Below are 22,097 nucleotides of genomic sequence, written 5' to 3' on the forward strand. Positions count from 1 at the left end.
GGTGAGATAGTTGTTGATAACGAAGTGGCGGCTTCCCACATCATCACCACCAAGACCCCACCGCGGGATTACCAAGCAGCAGATATGACCTCAAACTTTTGCTCAATCTCTCTTCCATTCTGTTCCCTCTGAATCACAGTCATACAGTCTTGCGCGAGGAACGACTACAGCGCATCGAACTCCACGATAGTCATGGCTCCATCACTCGAAGAGCCGATACAGCCAGTCGACGACGCCCTCGATTCGCACCTTCGGAAGCAGCCCGCTTTGAAAGCAGCTCCCCCAGAACACTGTCCTGGTCCTGAAAGTGAACAGGCGGGCAAGCAAGATGCCTGCGCGGGGTGTCCTAACCAGGCGATCTGCGCCTCTGCCCCCAAAGGACCCGACCCGGATATACCTATCATCACCGAGCGACTGTCGGGCGTGAAGCATAAGATACTAGTACTAAGTGGCAAGGGTGGTGTGGGCAAGAGCACTTTCACGACCATGCTGGCGCATGCATTCGCAAGCAATGCAGAGAACGTGGTCGGAGTCATGGACACAGATATCTGCGGTCCAAGCATACCCAAGATGATGGGCGTGGAGACCGAGACGATACACGTCAGCAGCACAGGTTGGGAGCCGGTATGGGTCAGTGAGAACTTGGGCGTCATGAGCGTGCAGTTCATGCTGCCAAACCGGGACGATGCTGTGATCTGGAGAGGACCGAAGAAGAATGGGCTGATCAAGCAGTTCCTGAAAGATGTGGAATGGGGTGAGATGGACTACTTGGTCGTCGATACGCCTCCTGGAACGAGCGATGAGCACCTCAGTGTCAACAGCTTTTTGAAAGAGAGCGGTGTCGATGGAGCAGTACTGGTGACAACTCCACAGGAAGTCAGTCTACTGGACGTCAGGAAGGAGATTGACTTTTGTCGCAAGGCTGGCATACCCATTCTAGGACTCGTGGAGAACATGTCTGGCTTCGTATGCCCGAAGTGTACGCATCAGTCGGAGATCTTTCGACCGACGACTGGTGGTGGTAGACAGCTTGCCAAGGATACCAACATTCCTTTCTTGGGCGCTGTGCCTCTTGACCCACGCATAGGCATGAGTTGCGACTATGGTGAGAGCTTCTTCGACAACTTCGGGGACTCGCCTGCTTGCGAGGCCTTGCGAGACGTCGTACGTAACGTGGCCGAAGTTCTGGGGATGAAGGGCGAGGATGTATTGCCGCTGGACGATTGACCTGGACGACTAAGCCGCGAGACCTTTTTCTCGTCGATTGAAACCGATAGCATGGCTTCGTACACCTTGTCTAAAGCAATGTCCCAGCTCAGCGATGACGGCCGAGTATGTACGGCATGGGATGCGGCCCTGCTAGCAGTACCTCCATCCGCGATGAACCACAACTTTCCAGGCCATTGTCCGAGCGGATTCGAGCAGACTAAGGACTTTTACGTGGAAGCGGTCCTCAAGAGCCTCTGCGTCACCTTCGAGCGGTGTTTCCGTGGTTGCAGAGTCCTCAAAAGCTGGCCTGAGCTTGGCAAACCTTGAGTGGTTGCTTGTCACTGGTTCGACCACCCAAAGGAGCTTCCATAATGATTACCACACTTCACTCTGGACCACCCAACAATTTTGCTTCCCCTCTCAAGTGCTTGGTACGAAGTTAACATCTTCCTGGTACTGTGACACTCTGGAACATCATACAGTCGCCCACCCCAATATCGGAATCAACCCATGGTCAGCACGTCTCTGTTGAAGAAGGCCCCGTCATGCCTGTCTGCCTCCAGTTCCTTCGCACCTCATCCGCAACAGCAGTCAGTCATGCTGGTGATAGATTATATATGGCGCTGGTCCAAGAAGTCATCGACATGTTCCGAATCCCTTCCGAGATATTCACATTCGAGGACCTAGACGACATCCCCTCCGATTGCGAACCGTCCTACGAACCGTCTAGCGACGAGCACGAGAACCCGAGCGATGGTGAATCAAAGGTCTCCGAAGATTCCGATGACCTCTACGACTCGAGCGACTCTGAAGGCTGCCCGGATGTTGAAGACTGTACTATGAACAGTCAGTTGAAACTCGGCGAAGTCAGTGGGCTCAGCAATCGACATCGCAACAAGAGCAGCCTGATGCTGTTGGCTTCCGCTCGTTCTCGCGCCCCGAAGATGAAAGTACGGCCTCCGCCAAAGACTGAGGAAGAAATTGCACTTCGAGAATTGCGCATCCACCGGAAGAAGGAAAAGCGAGAGCTTGCCTGTTTTCGGCAGGAGGTCGAGGACAGGATGGAAACATATCACACTTCGGTTATTCACAATCCAAAGATGGAACACATCTTGCAAGGCGACCGCAACTCAACCAAAGCCGTGGTCCTCGCAAAGGCGAACAACCCGATCTTCCTCCGACTCACCATCGCAGAAGTCGTTGAATACGCCGATGTTCTGGCGGCCGAAATCCAAAGGCTCGATCCTGGAGGTTGGCCTGCAAGGAGTACAGCGGCCCGACATTGCGATCAGAAGTCTCTGTTCAGGCGTACCAGACGGTCTTTGGACCGTATTGAACAACTATGCAGCGAGAAGAACGCCAAGGAGCGGGCGAGGTTGAAAGAGGAGGCTAGGGCACGGTTCAGGAAGGATAGCATGTTAGATCAATGAACTGGAATGTGGCACGTGTCAAGCTCGCTGGCATGTCCTTTGTTCCGACTTCAAGCTTTCCCGCTCGGGTTTCTACACACGATCTCACACTGAACGGCAAGTGCACTTGCGACGTCTACAGAGCTGCTGGAGATGATAGCAGACGATGCTAAACCAAGACGGATCCTTTCGTGAACAGCCTGACTGCGTATTGCTATCACGTAGACCTGGCTATTCTGAGACACAGTAAGGACAATGAAAAGGTCGCTTTGTCCGCGTCCGGTAGCTTTGGTCGACTTGGCCCGACGAATTGCTATGATGTCGAGCATCAAAGAACCGGTCTCGAGACGCTTCCAACTGACCTGCTCGTAGATAGCCATCGATCACCATCAGCACCCTAGCCTACCTCATGCCATCGTGTGACGAGGGACACTGCCTGAGCAATTCAATTAACTCCTCAGAGCGAAGCCATCGGTTCCCGGTTCTTAGGCGCTCCACTCACGTCTTGAGGACGACCAGGAGTGCGACATGCTCTACGCCGACCAGCAACTGGACCTCCGTGACCTTGTCCACCAGCAGTACAGCTACTATGCCCGAGAGCTTGGCAACACCCACAAAGCGCTCAGCACACAATACATGAGGCTTGCCGAGCTTCAGAAGAAACTGGATGAGCGGGAAGAACGACAGCTGTCAAGAAAGGTTAAGAAGAAGACTCAGTGGTCGCGTGCTTTGACCAAGAAAGCGATCGAGAGCCTCGAATCGCAGCAGGCTTGGTTGTATGCCTACCTATGTCAGTGTTATTACGTTTTATCTACGTATGAGAGCGATGGACACAATGCAACACCAACACCGCCCGGCTTTGATGCAACGACAATGCCGATCTTTGACAATCGCGAGACGTATGGATGTACGACACCTGCACATTTTGAAGACACGGGCCGAATGCGGTACTGGGACCACTCGATGATGACAGAACGACGAATGTCCTCTCCATACGGTTCTTCGACAGACTTGGGCTTCTTCGAATCTCCTACGCATCACCCTCTGCCGTGGGACAGCGGCCAGTCGCTGTTGTTCCCAAATGTCTACCAGAACACGGATCCGTGGTCTGGGGATGCACCACGGGCCTCCTTGAGCACACTTTCGTCATCTTCTGAAAGGGACGTTGTGCCCGAGATGATCAACCCAGCACCGCCTCCTTCAACCATGAAACCAAGGAAGCGACGCTACTCTGAGAACGCTATACAGCTCATCGAGAGTCGGCTCCCGGCGACGAAGACACATCGCAGAGGCCAAAGCGTTGATCATATATCTGCGTCTTCTCGGACACTCTCGGTCGGCCACGTTGCCGGAGAGTTCGGCATGATCGAGAAACGATAGCAGTCATTGTGTCGCCATCACCCGTACATAAGCTTTTTTAACGCAGAAAACGGCTCACATACTCACAGTTCCGTTCCCAAAGCTGCATGTCCTGCGCTACATGTGCTGTCCACGGCACGTTGCTTCCGCAAGCCCTGTCCCCTGCCCTTGATGCATCTCACAACCCACACACCTGTTTTGCAATCAGATGCCTAACCCAAGGACCAGGGTCGCACCCCTCTGTCCCTGCGAACAGCGTTCGGTTGCTCGGCCGTTGTGTAACGGTGGCGTTCGGCTGTGGTCTGAAACATCCAACAGTGCATCCCTCCTTCCACCTGTCAAATATGTCATGCGAATTGTCCTCTTGAGAACGATTGGTATCCGATTAGGCATGTGATACGCTTCTGAGCGTTGCAGTATCGTCACATAGATGAGCACAGCGACCAGAACGGCAGTGGAACGACCAAACGACCGATCCGGCTTCATGCGGCCTCTAATGGCGACGACGTGATGGTATGCGAAACGTCAATCGACAACGAAGGCGCATCTGTCAAATGCAAAGGCGTCGTCGCAACGTTTAGTCATGCCTCTCACTGTCCATCGATCGACAGCTTCTCGAAGCGCCTAAGGACCTGTCATTCGTCACCCACCGTCAGCCACAACGATGCAAACGATCTGGACGTTCGTAAACCGGTAGCTGGGCCCGTGGAAGTGTAGATCCGGATGCAGCCTTGCTTGAGTCGGAGCGACGTTGAAACGACTGCATCCAGAAATGCTCCGGTCTCTGGTCCCTGCGTTGGGCTTGACAGGTAACGGTTCTGACTACGTCTGCCGAACTCCATAGCAAGCTGCATACGGTGAAAAAGAAAACAGCATCGTGTCTGCACGATCTGAACACTGCGTGGAGAGGATGGAGAATGTTGGAGTCGTGGTGAGACGGAATGTGACATGCTCATGTACCTCCTCGCTCAAAGACCGATACTGTAACAATTGGCAAGACAGTTTCACTTCACTACTCGTCACTCTTCCCATATCGATGCCCCGGGACTCCACTTTCGACAACCGTTCTTGCTTCACAGTTTGGTGCAACGTTGGCCTCGCCGTTTGCGATGAGGGACCTTGCAGATATCCTTGCACACGTCTTGAAACCTAGTTTAGCAAACAGATATAAGAAGAAGACCTTTCTCGTGGCCTTCGTCACACCTGGGAGTTACCTTATCTGCCGACGACAGCCGTCACGTTTGAACTGTGTCTTGTTCCTCAACTTCACCTGACGCGCCTTCCAGCAGACCAAGTGAAGTTCTCGGGCATCCGGTAACCGCGAACGAGCATGAGATGTGTTGAATGAAGAGACTGTCTTTGCCGAATCTGCGACTTACCTCTCGGATCAGACATTGAATAACGACCACACTCGCCGTCACCATGACGACTCCAAGGCCTCCTGTCGACAACCCACCTGCATTTTTACCACCTAGGCGACCATCTTCACTACCGAACCTCACGACATCCGGATCAGCATGGCCAATTCCGAGCCCACGACCTGTCAGAGTATCACCGAACTCACCACTACCATTGCTACCACTTCGCCACCCGTCGCCAAGTAGGCCAACACCAGGCCGGCCGGCCTCAATACAGAGCGTCTCGACCGCTGATCTCTCCCGACACAACTCTGACAGCTCGACCAGGCATCACCGCCCACAGAGCGTCCTTGAGCCTATCCGTGATGGCGAGCCACTCAAAACCACGCCAGCATCGAAGGCCATCCAAAGGCTATCGACGATGCCCAGACAGTTGTCGTTGAGGACGATGACCAGACCGTCGGACGACGAGTTGCGGCCTCCGATGCTGCCTCCAGCTCTTCCCACCTCTCGGTCTGCGCCACACATCAGGCTCGAGAGACTACGACCTGTCACACACCCGTCTTCTTCTTTCGATGGGCAGCCCGCGCAACCGCACATCAACCCTCGAGACCTGGAAACACTTCTCGACGGCTACAACGAGAAGCAAAATCAACCTTCGCAGCCGTCAAGCCGTCCATCAACTCCAGTGCTCAGCCCAAAGCCAAGGAGATCGTTCGTTCGGCTCTCCAGTTTGGACAACCTGATGACCTACCGCGAGGAGATGGCTGAATGGAGGAGATTATCCAGATCATCATCACTGCGCAGACCAGGCGCTCCGGACCCATATTCGGAGGACGCCAATGGCGAGCACAGGAAGACCTTCGCACTTCTGGACGATTCGGCGACCTCCAGTATCCAGGACGAGAACATGCGTGCGAGCACTGTGGCCGGCTCTGAAGACGGCAACGACGATGCCAATAGGCACCAAACCACTACCCCAGCCATCAAACGCAGCAAGTTCCGCCATCGTGCCGCTGAAATCGGCTTCTGCTTCACCATCGCCATGACGCAGTTCCTCGCCGAATATCTGATCTCCGGCTTCGCGATCGAGCTCCCTAGGCTAGTTGGCGGGCCAGGCGGAAGCGAGTCGATGGGAATCTTCTGGCCAGCATCGTTGCTGTCGCTCATCTTGAGCGCCACGCTGTTCCTCTTCGCGAGGTTGTCGGACATGTACTCCGGATACTTCATCTTCATGTCCGGTGTTGCGTGGCTCGCAATCTGGACAATCATCCCGGGATTCTGTCGAGACATCATCTGGCTAGACGTCTCGCGAGCGATGCAGGGACTTGCCATTGCTGCGTTCACGCCGTCCACGTTCTCCCTGGTCGGAGGGATTTATCCTGAAGGGCCGAGGAGGAACTTCGTGATGGGACTGTACTCCGGTTGTGCTCCAATGGGCTTCTTTGCTGGCTTCCTGACTGCTGGTGCTCTGCCTGTCGACAAGCCGCAGTGGTTCTTCTTCATTGCGGCAATTCTGGCGGCAACGACCTTTCTCACTGCATTCCTCTCATGCCCGACTGATAGAGTAGACAGGAAGAAGCTTGGCCTCAAGATGGACTGGATCGGAGCCTTCTTGATCATGTCTGGTCTGATCCTGGTGTCGTACGCACTGGCCGTGGAGCCGTATGCGAACCAGCATCGCCAGGACAGGAGCTCCTTCGCTTTTCCCATCGTCATCGGCCCGTTCTCCTCTGGTATGTTCTGCTTGGCTGCGGCGTTCTGGTACGAAGGATGGCGCGCCACCTGCCCACTCTTGCCATTCGACTTCTTCAAGCCGAAGAGCGTCAAGCCGTTCGCACTGGCCTGTCTGTTCTTCTATGCCAGCTATGGAGTCTGGCTGTACAACTCAGCTCAGTACCTCAAAAGTCCAACAACGGCGGCCGGAGGGATTGGGAGGAGTGGCATGACACTCGCGTTATGGTACACACCCACGGCGGTTGGCGGCATCATCCTCTGCATTATCGGCGGATCACTGGTGCACATCGTCCCGATCATGGTGCTGCTGTTGCTGTCGGCCGTCGCCTGGGTTGCCGCGCCGCTGCTGCTCGCTTTGGCTCCTCTACCGCTCAACTACTGGTCCTTCGTCATGCCATCGATGCTGTGCGCTACTGTTGGAATCGACCTGACCTTCACAGTATCCATCGTCTTCTTCTCATCGGTCCAGCCAATACGGTACCAGGGCTTGTCGGGTGCGGTCTGCTCGAGCTTGGTCAATCTGGCCATGTCATTCGCACTTTCGATTTCCGAAATTGTGATGAAGCAAACAAGCAGCACGCGGACTCTGCCGAAGGATGCCACCAACTGGGGATACAAAGCAACGTTCCTCTACGCAGCTGCATCTGCTGGCGTCGGCCTGGTGCTCTGTGTCGCGTTTGTCAAAATCTCACGCGCCGTGGTACAGCAGCAGCCCCTGGACGAAGAACGACAGCTCGGACCTACCTTGTCCGACTCAACTCTCGTGGAAGGGGATGAAGAGCGTCATGGGGGGCATGCTTGATAGCGGACTGGAGAAAAGAGGATTAGATTGACAGTCCGCAAGGACAACATTGTTAACATTACGAGACGCGTTCATGTAAAGAGTACTGGCATGGGCGTGGGAGCAGACTGAATCCTGGGAGCTTTGGAGAGGACTGCATTATTTTATGATGGCATTGTTCAGCGTGGTGTCCATTGGACGCGGCGGTTCCACAGCATACTGGCGAGCTGTATGTACAGAGTCGATCGAGGTACGGAGGTAGAGCAGCGCCCTGTGGTGGGGTGAGCAAACATCATTTAACCGAGCATGTGATATCCATGTTTCCATTGGAGTTGACGGCTTCCGCGGATGGATACACTGCTCCGCCGTGTCCGCTAATAAGGGTGAGGTGTGGATCGAGTGAGTTTGGTTCCAAGAAGTAGTGGCCTGTTCTATCTGGTGATTGTGAGCCTCAGATGTTGTTCGTCTCGTCTTCGTTCTGGAGGTCTAGAAAAGCACACGTTGATGCTGTGATCACTGTAGACAGAAAGAACGAGCGAGCACGTCAGTATCACATGCAATGATCCGGTGTGATGGAAGTACAGAGTACAAGAACAAACCCCCATGACTTTCGACCAGGGGGCACGTCATGCTGCCCACCACCTCGCTGCCCACCTCGCCAAGCCCTCGCAACAGACACCTCCGAGCAAGATGCAGCCTATGATGTTGTGTTTTGACGACACAACTGCCGGCCTGGCGGGTGGCAGAACAACATTCACTGCAAAAGCGACGATTCACCTGATCGTGCGGGGACTGCCGTTCAGATGTTCCTCAATAAAGACTTCAATGCGGTACATGTAATTTTCCGTTCTTCATCTCACCTCTCAGCCACTCTCTATACCTCTACCTTCCGTTTCTTACCACCACGCCCGCACGGCACTGATCCACAAGCATGAGCCAGCCGGAGGGCAGCACCGGTATAGACGCCGGTGGGCTTCGAGAAAGACTACCACAGAAACCTGATGCCCCGCAGAAGGCCGAGTCCGCGGAGACTGCCCAAGAAGCAGTGAGACAACTGAACGAGGAAGAAGTGAAGAAAGGCAAAGACGAGAAGAACACACGGACATATGGACGGACACCCGATGGCACAGGTGAGTACCTCGCGTACTCAGGACCTGCTCGCCCTTCCTGCACTGTACTCGTAGCGTGTAGTTCAAGTGCATGTATCAGCTAATACTTTCCCGTGTAGTCTTCACTGTGCCTCACACCGAGGACATGGTCTCACAGCTGTTCGACCCCACGCAGCCAAAGAACGCGTCCGACTTTGCTATTGTGTTGTCGTTAGGCTCGATGTGTCTGCTGTTCTACCTGCTGCCCCAGAAATGGCGGATACCCACGTTCGCTGTGACGACCATCTTCTGGAGACTGTGCTATAATGCCGGCATAGGATGGCTCCTCCACAGCCAATCCCACCACAAGCGCCTTGTAATCTGGGCGAAGAAGTCCAAGATCTTCGAGAACCCGGAATCCGGAAACCAGCCTCGTCCCGGATTGTATAAGTTCTTGAAGCGTGAAATGGAAGCCAAGATTCCCAAGGACTACAAGTTCGAGGACGCGCCACTGGAATACAACACCTGGCTCTTGTTTCGCCGAGTAGTCGACCTGATCCTGATGAGCGACTTCACTTCCTACTGCCTCTTCGCTCTTGCGTGCGGCGGCCTGCCGGAAGGTGAGAAGCTGCCAATGACCATCGCTCGCTGGATTGGCGGCTGGCTTCTGGTAGCTTTCAATTTGTGGGTGAAGCTTGATGCGCACCGCGTCGTCAAGGACTTTGCATGGTACTGGGGCGACTTCTTCTACCTCATTGACCAGGAGCTCACTTTCGATGGAGTCTTCGAGCTGGCACCACATCCGATGTACTCGGTCGGTTATGCTGGCTACTACGGGATCTCGATGATGGCGGCGAGCTACAATGTGCTGTTCATCTCGATCTTCGCACATGCGCTACAGATGGTCTTCCTCTCCATCGTCGAGAGTCCCCACATCGAAAAGACTTACAACACGCCACCCCCGATCAAGCGACCTGACTCACCAACTGAGACGCCCATTGAGCAGCAGGTGCGGCCGCAATACAAGTCTCGGTTGATGAGCTCCGGCAACATCAACGAGTATCCTCCGATCACTTCAAGCGGCAAGCCATCACAAGTCCATAATCTCCTTGGCTGGCAGAACATCGATCTTCACCGTGTCACGGATGTTTCGGTAATCGTCATGCAGCTACTGATGTACACACTGGCCATCCTATCACCGCCAACCCGCACATGGCAAGCCTTCTTCGTCGGCAGCGCCATAATCTGGCGACTGTGGTTCTCCATCGGCATCGGCATCCTCCTGGACAGACAATCAACTCAGAAGGCCTGGACCCGCCACTTCGTCAAGTACGGCGAGAGCGCTGAAGAAGCCTGGCGGCAATGGAAGGGAATCTACCATATCACCACCATAATGTGCTACACCAGCTTTGTCTGCGCTGCGTGGAAGATGTATGGCCTTCCCGAGGACTGGACTTACGGCATGTCGACTCTGAGGCACGTTATTGGTGTGGCTTTGATGGCTTTGCAGATTTGGACGACTACTGAGATCTACGAATCGTGAGTATCTACTTTCTACTCCTATTTGAATCCCCGCTAACTGAACTACAGCCTTGGAGAATTCGGCTGGTTCTTCGGCGACTTCTTCTTCGACGAAGCGCCCAAGCTCAACTACAGCGGCATCTATCGCTTCCTCAACAACCCCGAACGCACCATTGGCCTCGCCGGTGTCTGGGGCGCCGCCATCATCACGTGGAGCAAAGCCATCTTCTTCCTCGCCCTGCTCAGCCACGGCCTCACGCTCTGCTTCATCCAGTTCGTCGAGCGCCCACACATGCAGAAGCTCTACCGCCAATCCATCCGCGAGACCTCCGGCGTCTCCAAGAACCTGCAGACCGTCATCCCCTCGCCCATCCAGAAATGGTCTGGCAGTGTCGACCGAGCATTAGACGAAAGCTTCGGCTTCGTGGAAGATCTCCTCGACGCCGCACGTCCTAAGCTCACAAAAGGCTTCAACCACTTTGTCAAAGACTCACGCTCCCTCTTCAAGCAATTCCCCGCCCGCATCAGCATCAAGCGCCTCGCCCCAGACCTCGAAGGCTACGACCCCGACGACTACTCCCTCCAAATCGACATGACGCAACCCGGCATCTCATCCGGTGAGCAAGCGCACAGCGGCCGCGAAGGCCAAGACGGCCAGTTCCCGCAAAAGCGCAAAGACAGTTTCCGCCGTCTGGTCGTCGAGTACGGCGCTCCGATCAAAGTCAAGTGGACCGGGCCGTTGAACCACAGCAAATCAGACTGGATCGGACTTTACATGGTCGCGGACAACGCCAGCAGGGAAATCACCAAAGTCTCCTCGCAAGGCCGGTGGATCGCTACGAACAAGGAGCGTCTCAACTACGGCAACGCAGACACCGGCATCCTAGTCTCCGACCAACGCGTCTCTGGCCAACAGCGCACCGACGGCGAAACCAAAGACTTCCTATCCGGCGAAGTCGAATTCTCCGGCGACAAGCTCTGGTGGACCTCGGGCGTCTTCGAGTTCCGTTACCACCACGACGGCAAATACAACGTCATGGCCATCTCTCTGCCGTTCGAAATCCGTATCCCGCACTTCCCCTCCGACGCCCAAGAGAACACGATCGAGGAATTCGACTTCTCTACCCCCGTCTCCCGGTCCGCCGTCGAAGACTCCCTCTTACCTGTCGTACAGAACTGCTTCGACCGCGACCCGGACGTCGCGCCACGAACAGTCGATGAGCATTTCGGCCCGACGCTGGAGCGGGAGGGCAAGTACGCGATGCGCGTCGTCTACGCCGTGAGCAGGATGTTCGGCATCGAGTTCGCGCCGGAGGTGGTGCAGGCGGATGGGACGGTAAGGAATTTGAGCTGGCGGATTTGCGGGGCGAAGAAAGTGTTGGCGCCTTATAGTATGCGGAAGGGGACGGGGGCGGGGACGCCGACGGAGAAGGAGTGAATGAGCAGATAGATGCTACACGGTATAACAGTGGGCATACAGAGATATGAGACTTGGCACGCAACTGCCGAGCGAGTGAGGGTGGTGCATTTGTGTTTGGGATACCCCATGAGGCTGACACGGCCGACGGATGTGATACATGAACATGAATACGAAAAGGATTGTGGAAAATTGGGATGTATAGTTGAGCGCTGAACACACAAAAGTCGCTCCTTTACACTTCGGATCGGTGATATTGAACATTACTTCATACTTTCGTGCCTGATGCTTCGTTGAGTGATTGTACATTATGCTTCATGCAATGATCGTTTCCTTCTGTCAGCTCATGCCTCCTCTCCCAGCTCGAGACAGTGACAGACTGACTCAGTAACACCGATGCAGCAGAGCTCAGATGTACTCCGGACAGAGGTACACGTCCGCGCAGCTCTTCGGGGCTGGGTAGTCGTCGTAGTAGCTCAGGCGGAAGAAGAGCTGCGGAACGCCGTGCCCTGTCAAACAAGCGTTAGCATCACTACCCTTAGGTCCTTGAGAGGGTGTACATACACCAATCACACACCAGCCACCCTCCGAACTCATTCGTCGGGCTCTTCGGCCTCGCCTCTGGATTGCTCGCTATGTCATGTCAGCTTACTACCCTCGCCACTCAAGAGCACGAAGGTGACTACTCACTCCACTGCAGCCCCGTCCCGTTGAACCAGAACCCACTGTCGCCCTCCGGATCGCTCGGTCCTTCGCCAGCGTTGACCTGCACAGGCTGCCAGCCAGAGTAGAACTCGACATTGCCGGCCATGATGAGGGACCAGCCGAAGTCGGTGCCGAGGTCGAAGACGACGTTTTGGTCTGCAAAACTCATCATCAGTACAGATTCTCCCGTGGCGAATTCGAGTGGAGGAAGGAGAGACTTACACTTGATGTCTCCCTCACGACCGTTGGTCCCGTTGAGGAAGCCTTTGATGCCGCTCTTCTTCTTGGGCACTAGGACGGCATCGTCGAGACCGGCGCCGGTGTGCTTTTCGAACATTAGATCCGTGGGGCTGGTGATTGACTCTTGGTTGGGGGTTACTTACGTAGGCTTCGAGGTAGAGGTCGCTGTAAGCTGCCTTGCCCTTCTGGCCGGGTTTGACATGGGTCTTGAGGCGGAACTCTTGGGTGGTGTTCTTGACTGCTTCGGCGGTGGTGAGGAGGGTGAGGGCTGCGGCGGCGAGGGTGGGGAGCTTCATGGTGGGTGCTGTGCTTGGGGTGGAATGGGTGACGTATGAGATATCGAGGGTGCTTTGAGGTCTTGTTGTTGGAGAGGTGAGAAGTGAGGAGGATGAGAATGTGAAGCAGATGACGAGTTGAAGGATGGAAGGTTCAGACGCAAGGAAGGCGCCCTTGGGGAAGCTATATCGAGCCCAGTAGCTCTTGCCTTACTTCTTCTCACAAACGGAAGTCATGTGGCACCATCGTCCTTGAATCTCGGCTTCGTACGTCACTGGGCTGATACGTGCGCTTGTGAGGTGGAAGAGATGGAGAGATGCTGCACCCATCCGCGTGGTACATGTAAGCCATCGTCGTGCCTGCCCTTGCTGAGAGTATTGCTTCGTGTCAGACTGCTTCTTCTCCGCGGCAGCGAGCATCCGCGCTATCGAATGGATACGAGCAGGTGTGGTAAGGCGGGAGGGGTAGGTGCGATCCAGTCACGCATCGGTGCCTGCTAGAGAAGGTGAAGCTTCATCTAAGCTCACTTTACGCCACTTCTCCCGACACGTGATCGCGTCAATATCGCGTTCGTCAATTAACCCAATCCGGACTCTCACTCCACCACACTCACTACCAACGACCACCCCTCCCAATGGACGGCGCATACGACATACCGGACCCTACAGACTGGCTGGAGACACCGCTGAAAGACTTCTCACCTCTCGAAAGCGCGCTGCATTGCGACATATGCAAAGAGTTCTACGAAACGCCGATGATCACGTCCTGTTGTCACACCTTTTGCTCGAAATGCATACGAACCTGTCTGTCCGCGAATGGGAAGTGTCCGTCTTGTCAGACAGCAGATCAAGCGAGCAAGTTGCGGAATAATTGGATCCTACAGACGGTGGTGGAGCAGTTTCTGGCTGCGAGGCCGGCGGCGCTGGAAGTGGCGCGGAGGGACAAGCAATCGCAGGAGCAAGCGAAGAAGCCGGGGAAAAGGAAGAGAGCAGTGCTGGACTCGGATGATGTGGCGGAGGTAGAGCGAGATGGGAGGACTACGAGGAGCAAGAGCAGACGAATAGCTGCCTCTCAGACTTCAGAGCCAGAGACGATCGAGATCGAGGACAGCGACGGGGAGGATGCCGCCTACTCTCCAGAGAAGGAGGCAGATGATGGACTGGTAGAATGCCTCTTCGGCTGCGGCAAACGCATCAAGCCAGATCAAATGGACGCGCATCTGGACCGCTGCCAACAAGAGCAAGAAGCAGAAGCCGCAGCCAAACGCGCCAAATCCCGCACCCCCATATCCACTACCTCCCGCAATCGACCGCCCGACAAACCCGCCCCAGAACGAATATCCGAGCTCAACTACTCCCTCCTCAACGACCGCAAACTGCGCCTCAAGCTCGAAGACGCCGGCATCCCCAACACCGGCTCCCGCCAACTCCTCATCAAACGACACACCGAGTGGGTGAACCTCTGGAACGCCAACTGCGACTCCGGCGGGAAGAAGACGCAGCGCGAACTCTTACGAGATCTGGACGCGTGGGAGCGGACGCAGGGCGGAAAGGCGCCGGTGGTGAATGGGTTAAGTAGTACGATTATGCGGAAGGATTTTGATGGGGTGGGGTGGGCGAGTAGTAATAAGGATAATTTTAGCAGGTTGATCGCGGATGCGCGGAGGAAGAAGAGCAGTCCTGCCGAAGAGTCGAAGGAAGGGGGAAAAGGGACGGAGGTCGTGGATATGGTCGACGCGGAGCCCCAGCCAGGGAAAAAATTACAGACGGACGATAGGAACGGTCATGGAAGCCCGGCCGCAGCGCAGCAAGCGGATCATCCTATGGAGAACCACGACACCATACTGGAGACCACCAACGACCATACCTATGAGCAAGACCACCCCTACGAAAACAACCGCACCGCCCTCTCCTCCGTCCGCGCCAAAGTCGCCGCGGCCAACGCCAACGAGCCCATCGAACCGCACATCAACGCCGGTTTCGCCGCTCCCACCTCACCATTTTCCCCTTCACACCCCAACAACCCTACCGGCCGAGACCCTTCCTCCCTAGCTCCCTCCGGATCAGACAACCCCCCTCTCCTACAGCAATCGCACTGGGGCCAGTTGTCGCAATCGCAGCAGCAGCAGCAGCAACAACAACAGCAGGAACAGCAGCAGTGGACGACGACGACGCGCGACGAGCACCTGCTCAAAGACAACACGCGTGAAATGTGCGATTTGCAGAGGCATCACGTCTCGAGCTCTCCTATAAAAATGCCGATGTTTGCGGTGCCGAGTCGGCCGGTTTGCGACGTTGATGGCGGGGAGGCTGAGAAGTAGGCTGATGAGGAAACGGGGGAGCGGTGGGATGATGGATAGCTCGATGTTCGTATGGTACTTATGTAGAGGGGTTATGCAGCTTCTTCCCGCTGCTTCGCTGCATTCTCTTCCTCTTCTGTCTTGCTGTCCCCCTGCTGGTTCTGCTCACCAACAGGCGTCCCAGCAGCAACGACCCGATCCAACTCCGCAAACTTCCTCCTCGTCTCCTCTGCCTCCCTCTCGTCCCTCTCCTCCCTAACCTTCCTCTCTTCCTTCTCCCTCTCCTCCACCACTTTCCGTTCCTTCTCCTTCTCCCCCCTCTCCATCGCCTCAAGCTCATCCTCCACCTCCCCCTCATCCACCGTCCCAGCCGAAACCTCATTGATCGCGCCTCCAATCTCTTCTACCGTCGTCATCTCCTCCCGCAAACCATCGGCTACATCCTGCACCTTCTCCACCCCGCCCGTCTGTTTGTTCAAACTCTTGAGAGTGCTGGAAGAAGCTTCCATGACGCGCACGAGCTCGACTTGGTCAGCAGCTTGTTCGATCTTGGCGTAGATCTCTTCCATTTGGGACAAAGTCGCGGTGCGGGTATCGAGTTTCGTTTGGGTGAGTTTCTTCGAGCGGAGAGCGGATTTGGCCATGGCTGGTTGTTTTGACGTGACGGCTTCGCGGGCTTTTTGGTCGAGGGTTGAGATCTGGGCTGTGAGTTGTGTGGTTTGTGTTTCGAGAGAGGCGATGAGGGCGCGGAGGTTGGCGATGGAGACGTCTTCGTCTGTTATGGGCGAGGAATGGGGTTCGGAGGGTGAGGCGAATTTGATCGTGCCGGTTGCAGGGGAGTAGGAAATGGCGGAGCGGTCGCGGGAGAGGTGGGTTAGGAGGACGGAGAGATCGGTGGGGGAGAGATTTAGGATTTCGAGGGCTGGGGCGAAGGTGCTGGTGAAGAGGGCGGGCGTGAAAATGCGGGAGGGATGGGAGGTGGAGATCTGAGAGGCCTGGGATAGGACTGCTTTCGCGGCCGACTGTGATGGGTCAGTCAAGGTGTACAACCAGTGGAGTATGGATCAGCTTACTTCCACGTTCGCCATGACCACGAACTCCCCTTCAACCAACCGATCCTCTCCTCCCTCCCCGACCACACCTAACTGCCGCAGCGTCCAACTCACAACCTGCCAAGGCGTGGGTATCCAACTCCTCGCATACACACTCCCCTTCGCATTCAAAAACCCCTTCAACCCCACAAACTCCCTCTTCCTCACCGCCTCCTCGATCGCCGCACCGAGTGCTAAAGGTCGTCCATACTCCTGCGTCTGCAGCGCCCTAGCCAACTCCTCGCCAGATCGCAGAGTAAACGTATTAGCTTCAGCGCCTGGGGGCCCGGGGATAAGGCCTGCTTGCGCGGCGGCGGAGAGAGCGCGGATCCATGTGGTGGTGTTGGCGGTGTAGCCGTCGGGGTTGGAGGCCTTTTGGAAACGGAAGTCGGAGTAGAGGGAGGCTAGGCGGGCGCGGCTGGGTGGTTGTTAGTTGGGGATGAGGGGGGTTGGGAGGGAGGTGGATTCACCTACGGAAGGCTTCGTCGAAGTCGCGGAGGAAGTCTTGAAGCGTGGGCATGCTGTACGTACTGAACAGGCTGCACAGTGTTTACGGTTGTAGTATGAGCATGGAATCGCGAGATGAGAGTGACGTGACGTTGCGCGCTAAGCTGGAGACATGTTCGACTTTGGAAAAGACGAGATCGCTCTACTGCTCTCAGACATGTGAGCCTAAACGAAATGTTTCACAAAATTCACGTTCTCTCTAAACCAGTAAATGTGGACGATTCATATGACTAGATTGAGACACGTGAGGTGACATGTGATTTCAGCCTTTTTGCCTTGATGCCTGACAAAGCGGGACAGTCGCTCGTCATCGTCCCAAGCTCACGGCATGGCGGGCGGCAAAAGACATTCCACGTCCAGCTACAACACCTTCTCCAAACCTCACGAGACTCGTTACAAACAACCAAACAGGTACGTAAGCAGCCTCACTACAAGATCCCAGTACCACCGCCTCCCTCGCCCCCCAAAACCCCCATTCGCCACTCACCACCGAACGAGCACCGCACGGCCCGAGGCAGAGGCTCAAAGAAGCCATCGTACTCGTTTACAAATCCACCTCACCACCACCTCATCACAAACACCAGCACTTTCTAGCTTACACTCTCCCATTTACGATATCAAATCATCCTCTTCACTACATAAAACCCCTCCCTCCCCCTTCTTCACAACATCTTGAATGTCTCTCCTGCGCACATCCCTCAAACGAACCACCCAACTCACCACCGCGCGCTTTGCCTCCAGATCCACCACATCAACACCAACAGCTCTTCGACCAGCTACCCGAAGTGCCTTCACACCCCGCACAACCACTCCTACCTTCCAAACAGCTCGAACTTTCACAGCAACAATGTCCAAAGAAGGCGTCCACAACCTCCAGTCCAAGGCCGACTTCGACGCCGCCATGGGCGAGAAGGGCACGCTGATGGTCCTCGACTGCTTCGCCACGTGGTGTGGGCCGTGTAAGGTGATTGCGCCGCAGGTCGTCAAGTAAGCACCCACCAAAAAGCCCCTCAGGCGTGGCAGTCGATGCATCACGCATGAAAGCTTGCTAACCGCTCGCACAGGATGAGCGACACATACACCACCGCCCGCTTCTACAAACTCGACGTCGACGAGGTCCCCGACGTCGCGCAGGAGCTGTCCGTCCGCGCCATGCCGACGTTCATGCTGTTCAAGGACGGGGAGAAGGTGGGCGAGGTCGTGGGCGCCAACCCGACCGCGTTGGAGAATGCGATTAAGAACCATATGTAAAATACCTCACCTACGCGTATGGTGAGAGGATGGAATGATGGGAGGAGATGATATTGCATGCATGCAGCGGCGGTCTATTCGGCACGACCTGGATACGTACTGCTGTCTTGATGAGTATGAGACGAGATGAGATAGAGGACTGAAATACGGGCGCTGGCCCGATTGATGCTTCACCACATTTTAACGTCGCAATCAGACTCCGTGCAAATTGTCATTTTGAACCTTGCGATTACGTGTCCTTTCTCCAGACTCTCGAGATCTACCATACAACAAGAGGCCCGTCCCCCTCCCTTTCCCATCCCCGAGCCCAGCAGCTATAGCCAAGCAGCCCGCCCATCTTTCCTCCCCATCCCTCCTCCCCAGCGAACGCCCGTTCGAACTCAAAAAGGGGAAAAGTGGTATCGTATCGAATGAAAAGCTCCACAAACACAACAATCTCAAGCAATCCGTCCTCCATCTCCGACGCCCTCGTAGACGGTAGTTGTGACCGTCCGGCCGCGACTACGACCCAAAAGCAGCCATAATACTCGGCACAATCGCCCCCAGAGCCAAACTCCCCGCAATTCCCACCAGCGCCCTGCGCCGCAACCTCTCCTTCCGCAACTCCAACTCCGCCTTGCGCGCCCGCTTCGCCGCCGGGCCCATGCCTAGCTCCTCCCCTTCTTCCCCGAGCTCCGCGGCCTTCCTCTTTCCCCTCGTCGACCAGGCGCCGGGAGAGGTGATGCGTCGGCCGTCGACTTGGTTCGCTGCTTCGACCATTGAACGGGCTTGCTCGAGCATTCCCTCCGCTGATTCAGGGAGTTCCAGGTCAGGGTGGGAAGCGGGCATTTCGATTTTCAGGTTGGTGTGGTCGATTTCGTCGCCGTCGCCGGTGGGGGAGGGGTGGTGTTCGCTTTCGATTTGCACTTTGACGTTGTCGTTGTCGCTTGCTTCTGGTTTGGGGGATGCGGCTGAGCCATTGGCGTCTGCTGGTGCCGGCGCAGGGAGGTCGGGTTCAGTGGATTTGCCTCTCGTTTTGCGCGCTTTGCGCGGCGTGGCTTTGACCCGCGCGGGGGTCTTTTTGGCGGGCGATTCGGAGCGGGTGGCTGTCGTTGCTGGTTTCGTGGAGTTGCCGCGGGTGGAGCGGCGGCCGTCCACGACGGGTTTCTTCTTGTCGGCTTCAGGGGATTTGCTTGCGCTGGCTCGGGGGCTGCTGGTGCCGTTCATTACGTCCTTCGTCCGGAAAGTGGGAGGGGAGGTAATGAGTTTTTTGGGGTCGGAGGTGCCGTGGGTGATGGGTTCAGGGTCCAGAAGCGCATCGATCCAGATGCGGATGCCGTATTCGTCGGCTAGGGAGAGGGCTGGTCGCGAAAAGTCAGCAAACTCAACTCTCATCTAAAGTTTGCGCGCCAACGTGTTTGCGACGGAACACAATGCAAATGCGCTGCATCTCATTGGTCATCATGACGTCGACGTACCTTGTTCAGGATGGATCCAGACGTTCCCAGCAACCTCTTCACTCGAAGTGTTCTCCAGGCTCTTGATGTACTCCTTCTCCGCGTTCTCTTCCTCGACCTGCGCCCAGGGGAAGGCGGCCTTGAACATGCCCGTGGCGCTAACGTAGCCGTCGGTGGACCGTCTCTGTGGATGCGCCGTCAGTCTTGTCGTTTCCTGCGCCGTTGTTCGTATCGCGCTCGACGTACCATCAAGAAGTATGCTTCGGGCCACTTGCGATTGCCCTGCTTCGTGAAGATGCCGCTATTGGTCAAGTCGCCGGGCAGCGGGATGCGAAGGTGCGCGTAGTCCAGCTTGCCCAGGTTATCAGGCTTGGTCGCATTCGTTGTGCCGACATGGTCGGCCTTGACCTTCAATTCGGTCTGGCCGAGGCAGCGTCGCTCGACGAGAATCTCGTCTGTAGTGCGATGGCGTTAGTGGTCTGTACTGCTGACTGTGTCTTCGTGCGCCGGCTCAGGGCGATGCGACAACTCACATGCGGGCGCATTCTCGTCTTCTACCAGAGGGTTGACGTCCTCGGGGAGCTGTCTGGTGGCCATTGCGCGGGAGTATGCAAGCTCCTGTCTGCCTGTGGCTGCGCTGGGGTCTGTCTTGCTGCTGTCCGAGACACGCGCCGTTCGATCGCAATGGGCTCCACGCGTGCCGGTTTCGCGCAGACGTGGCTGTCTTCGTGTTCGCTGGTACTGGCGACTAGACTGTCGATGAAGGATGTCTTGACGATGCGACGGTAAAGCTATTGGGATAGCTGGACTGGCGTGGCGGACGACGAGCAGGGGTGGACTCGAGAGTTCGTGCGAGTCGAGTGTGGAGAAGAACTGGCGGCACGGGCTGGGCTGGCTCGCTGGGGGGAAGCAGACGTGGCTGGGATATGACCCGTGCCAAACTCAATGGTAATGAGGTAATCTGTTCCAATATACTCATACAACGACTGCGTCTGTCATGTTACATATGATGGAGTCGTACATTACATCGCCTCCAGCGTATCTCACAATCCCACGTGATGCGCCCAGTGTTCCTGCCGTGATGTGGCCATGCACAAAGGCTGAGACCCGAGAAGACGCGCCCCACTCTGCATTCGTGTTGCTCGAATTGACCTCACCCCTTCGATATTCCGCCGTAAGCAAGCAATCAGAAAGACTTCCACCCTCGTTCCCAGCAGCATAGTCTTCTACTTGTCGCCACCATGTCAGGAGTAGGCGCCAACCCCAACCCGGACGACCTGGAGCCCGAGCACACCGAAGGCTTCAAAGTCGGTGAGAAGAAGACGATTGAGGAATATCAGAACTTGGGTATGAATCCACTCTCTCATACCAATACCCACCAATGGGTGGCGAGAGCGTCTGCACTCGACCTTCACACTCTTTCCAAATCCCCTTCGACATCTCCCCAAATTCATTACTCCACCTCTCACTGACATGCGCCACAGACGCCAACGATGAATCCCTCCGCAAATGGAAACAGTCACTCGGCCTAGGCACCGGCTCCGACCTCAGCGACCCCGTAAGTCCTCCCAACCACACCAAGCCTCTGCTCTGCCATCGACTCCTGCTTACCCGCAGGTCCAAGAATGACAAACGCCGCGTCATCATCCTCTCCCTGGGCCTCGAAGTCGCCGGTCGAAGCGACATCGTCATCGACCTCTCCCAACCTGGCGCCCTCGAGGACCTCAACAAGCACCCCTTCACCATCAAAGAAGGCGCCACCTTCCGCATGAAGGCGCGTTTCAAGGTGCAGCATCAGATCTGCAGCGGGATGAAGTATGTGCAGGTGGTGTCGCGGATGGGGGTGAAGAATAAGATGCAGGAGATGATCGTATGACCTTCCCTAACCCATTTGTGCCTTGCCGTAGCGACTAATCTAAAATTCTCCCAGGGCTCTTATTCCCCCAACACGACCGATAAGCCCGAGTATGAGAAGAAGTGTTCGTCGTCTCCCCACCCTGTGTTTTCTGCCCAATAGTGCTAACATTCCACCAGTCGAGACCGAGACCGCCCCCTCGGGCATGCTAGGCCGCGGGCACTACGAAGCCGTCTCCAAGTTCGTCGACGACGACAACCAGACGCACCTGCAATTCAAGTGGGCGTTTGACATTAAGAAGGACTGGTAGTTCAAGTTCTTCATCCACCCGCCTCGGTGGTGATGAGGACGTGCTGTGAAGAGTGCATGGTGAAGGATGAAGCTTGAGTAGATGTCAACGGGCGTAGCATAGCGGTGAACTTACTGCAGACAGACACTGAATTTGGAGGTACGAATTGAGATTGAGATGAATTGCTTTCGTTAATGCCATACACGTCGTATCTTTCATGGTAGAGTAAAGCTGCCGCCAATGAGGGGAAAGGGGACGCTTGAACGCTT

General features: G+C 55.8%; 11 protein-coding genes across 11 annotated transcripts; 8 read left to right on the forward strand and 3 right to left on the reverse strand.

Moving 5' to 3' along the window:
* Positions 1-192: 192 nt before the first annotated feature.
* On the forward strand, positions 193-1,227 carry NBP35 (cytosolic Fe-S cluster assembly factor nbp35; the record flags this gene model as incomplete). The annotated part of the gene is made up of 1 exon (XM_064806428.1): positions 193-1,227. One exon carries the CDS (start codon positions 193-195, stop codon positions 1,225-1,227), a length of 1,035 nt encoding a protein of 344 aa, XP_064655245.1.
* A 527-nt stretch (positions 1,228-1,754) lies between these two features.
* LTR77_009200 (uncharacterized protein) lies at positions 1,755-2,639 on the forward strand (the record flags this gene model as incomplete). The annotated part of the gene is made up of 1 exon (XM_064806429.1): positions 1,755-2,639. One exon carries the CDS (start codon positions 1,755-1,757, stop codon positions 2,637-2,639), a length of 885 nt encoding a protein of 294 aa, XP_064655246.1.
* Positions 2,640-3,146: 507 nt separating this feature from the next.
* LTR77_009201 (uncharacterized protein) lies at positions 3,147-3,998 on the forward strand (the record flags this gene model as incomplete). Its single annotated transcript, XM_064806430.1, has 1 exon — positions 3,147-3,998. One exon carries the CDS (start codon positions 3,147-3,149, stop codon positions 3,996-3,998), a length of 852 nt encoding a protein of 283 aa, XP_064655247.1.
* A 1,496-nt stretch (positions 3,999-5,494) lies between these two features.
* On the forward strand, positions 5,495-7,874 carry LTR77_009202 (uncharacterized protein; the record flags this gene model as incomplete). The annotated part of the gene is made up of 2 exons (XM_064806431.1): positions 5,495-5,577; positions 5,663-7,874. 2 exons carry the CDS (start codon positions 5,495-5,497, stop codon positions 7,872-7,874), a joined length of 2,295 nt encoding a protein of 764 aa, XP_064655248.1.
* A 910-nt stretch (positions 7,875-8,784) lies between these two features.
* Positions 8,785-11,900, forward strand: CHO2 (phosphatidylethanolamine N-methyltransferase; the record flags this gene model as incomplete). The annotated part of the gene is made up of 3 exons (XM_064806432.1): positions 8,785-8,983; positions 9,082-10,480; positions 10,532-11,900. 3 exons carry the CDS (start codon positions 8,785-8,787, stop codon positions 11,898-11,900), a joined length of 2,967 nt encoding a protein of 988 aa, XP_064655249.1.
* Positions 11,901-12,287: 387 nt separating this feature from the next.
* LTR77_009204 (uncharacterized protein) lies at positions 12,288-13,120 on the reverse strand (the record flags this gene model as incomplete). Its single annotated transcript, XM_064806433.1, has 5 exons — positions 12,288-12,388; positions 12,444-12,512; positions 12,570-12,740; positions 12,807-12,909; positions 12,968-13,120. The coding sequence occupies 5 exons, from the start codon at positions 13,118-13,120 to the stop codon at positions 12,288-12,290; spliced, it is 597 nt and encodes a 198-aa protein (XP_064655250.1).
* A 614-nt stretch (positions 13,121-13,734) lies between these two features.
* Positions 13,735-15,420, forward strand: RAD18 (E3 ubiquitin-protein ligase rad18; the record flags this gene model as incomplete). Its single annotated transcript, XM_064806434.1, has 1 exon — positions 13,735-15,420. One exon carries the CDS (start codon positions 13,735-13,737, stop codon positions 15,418-15,420), a length of 1,686 nt encoding a protein of 561 aa, XP_064655251.1.
* A 71-nt stretch (positions 15,421-15,491) lies between these two features.
* LTR77_009206 (uncharacterized protein) lies at positions 15,492-17,010 on the reverse strand (the record flags this gene model as incomplete). The annotated part of the gene is made up of 3 exons (XM_064806435.1): positions 15,492-16,421; positions 16,473-16,908; positions 16,961-17,010. The coding sequence occupies 3 exons, from the start codon at positions 17,008-17,010 to the stop codon at positions 15,492-15,494; spliced, it is 1,416 nt and encodes a 471-aa protein (XP_064655252.1).
* Positions 17,011-17,844: 834 nt separating this feature from the next.
* Positions 17,845-18,248, forward strand: TRX1 (thioredoxin trx1; the record flags this gene model as incomplete). Its single annotated transcript, XM_064806436.1, has 2 exons — positions 17,845-17,984; positions 18,062-18,248. The coding sequence occupies 2 exons, from the start codon at positions 17,845-17,847 to the stop codon at positions 18,246-18,248; spliced, it is 327 nt and encodes a 108-aa protein (XP_064655253.1).
* A 501-nt stretch (positions 18,249-18,749) lies between these two features.
* Positions 18,750-20,281, reverse strand: LTR77_009208 (uncharacterized protein; the record flags this gene model as incomplete). Its single annotated transcript, XM_064806437.1, has 4 exons — positions 18,750-19,588; positions 19,706-19,868; positions 19,931-20,139; positions 20,218-20,281. The coding sequence occupies 4 exons, from the start codon at positions 20,279-20,281 to the stop codon at positions 18,750-18,752; spliced, it is 1,275 nt and encodes a 424-aa protein (XP_064655254.1).
* Positions 20,282-20,925: 644 nt separating this feature from the next.
* Positions 20,926-21,849, forward strand: RDI1 (rho GDP dissociation inhibitor; the record flags this gene model as incomplete). Its single annotated transcript, XM_064806438.1, has 4 exons — positions 20,926-21,031; positions 21,169-21,554; positions 21,615-21,663; positions 21,719-21,849. 4 exons carry the CDS (start codon positions 20,926-20,928, stop codon positions 21,847-21,849), a joined length of 672 nt encoding a protein of 223 aa, XP_064655255.1.
* Between the last annotated feature and the right edge of the window lie 248 nt (positions 21,850-22,097).

Source organism: Saxophila tyrrhenica (assembly GCF_035928015.1).
Source record: "Saxophila tyrrhenica strain CCFEE 5935 chromosome Unknown scaffold_17, whole genome shotgun sequence".
In the NCBI taxonomy this organism is placed as follows: domain Eukaryota; kingdom Fungi; phylum Ascomycota; class Dothideomycetes; order Mycosphaerellales; family Extremaceae; genus Saxophila; species Saxophila tyrrhenica.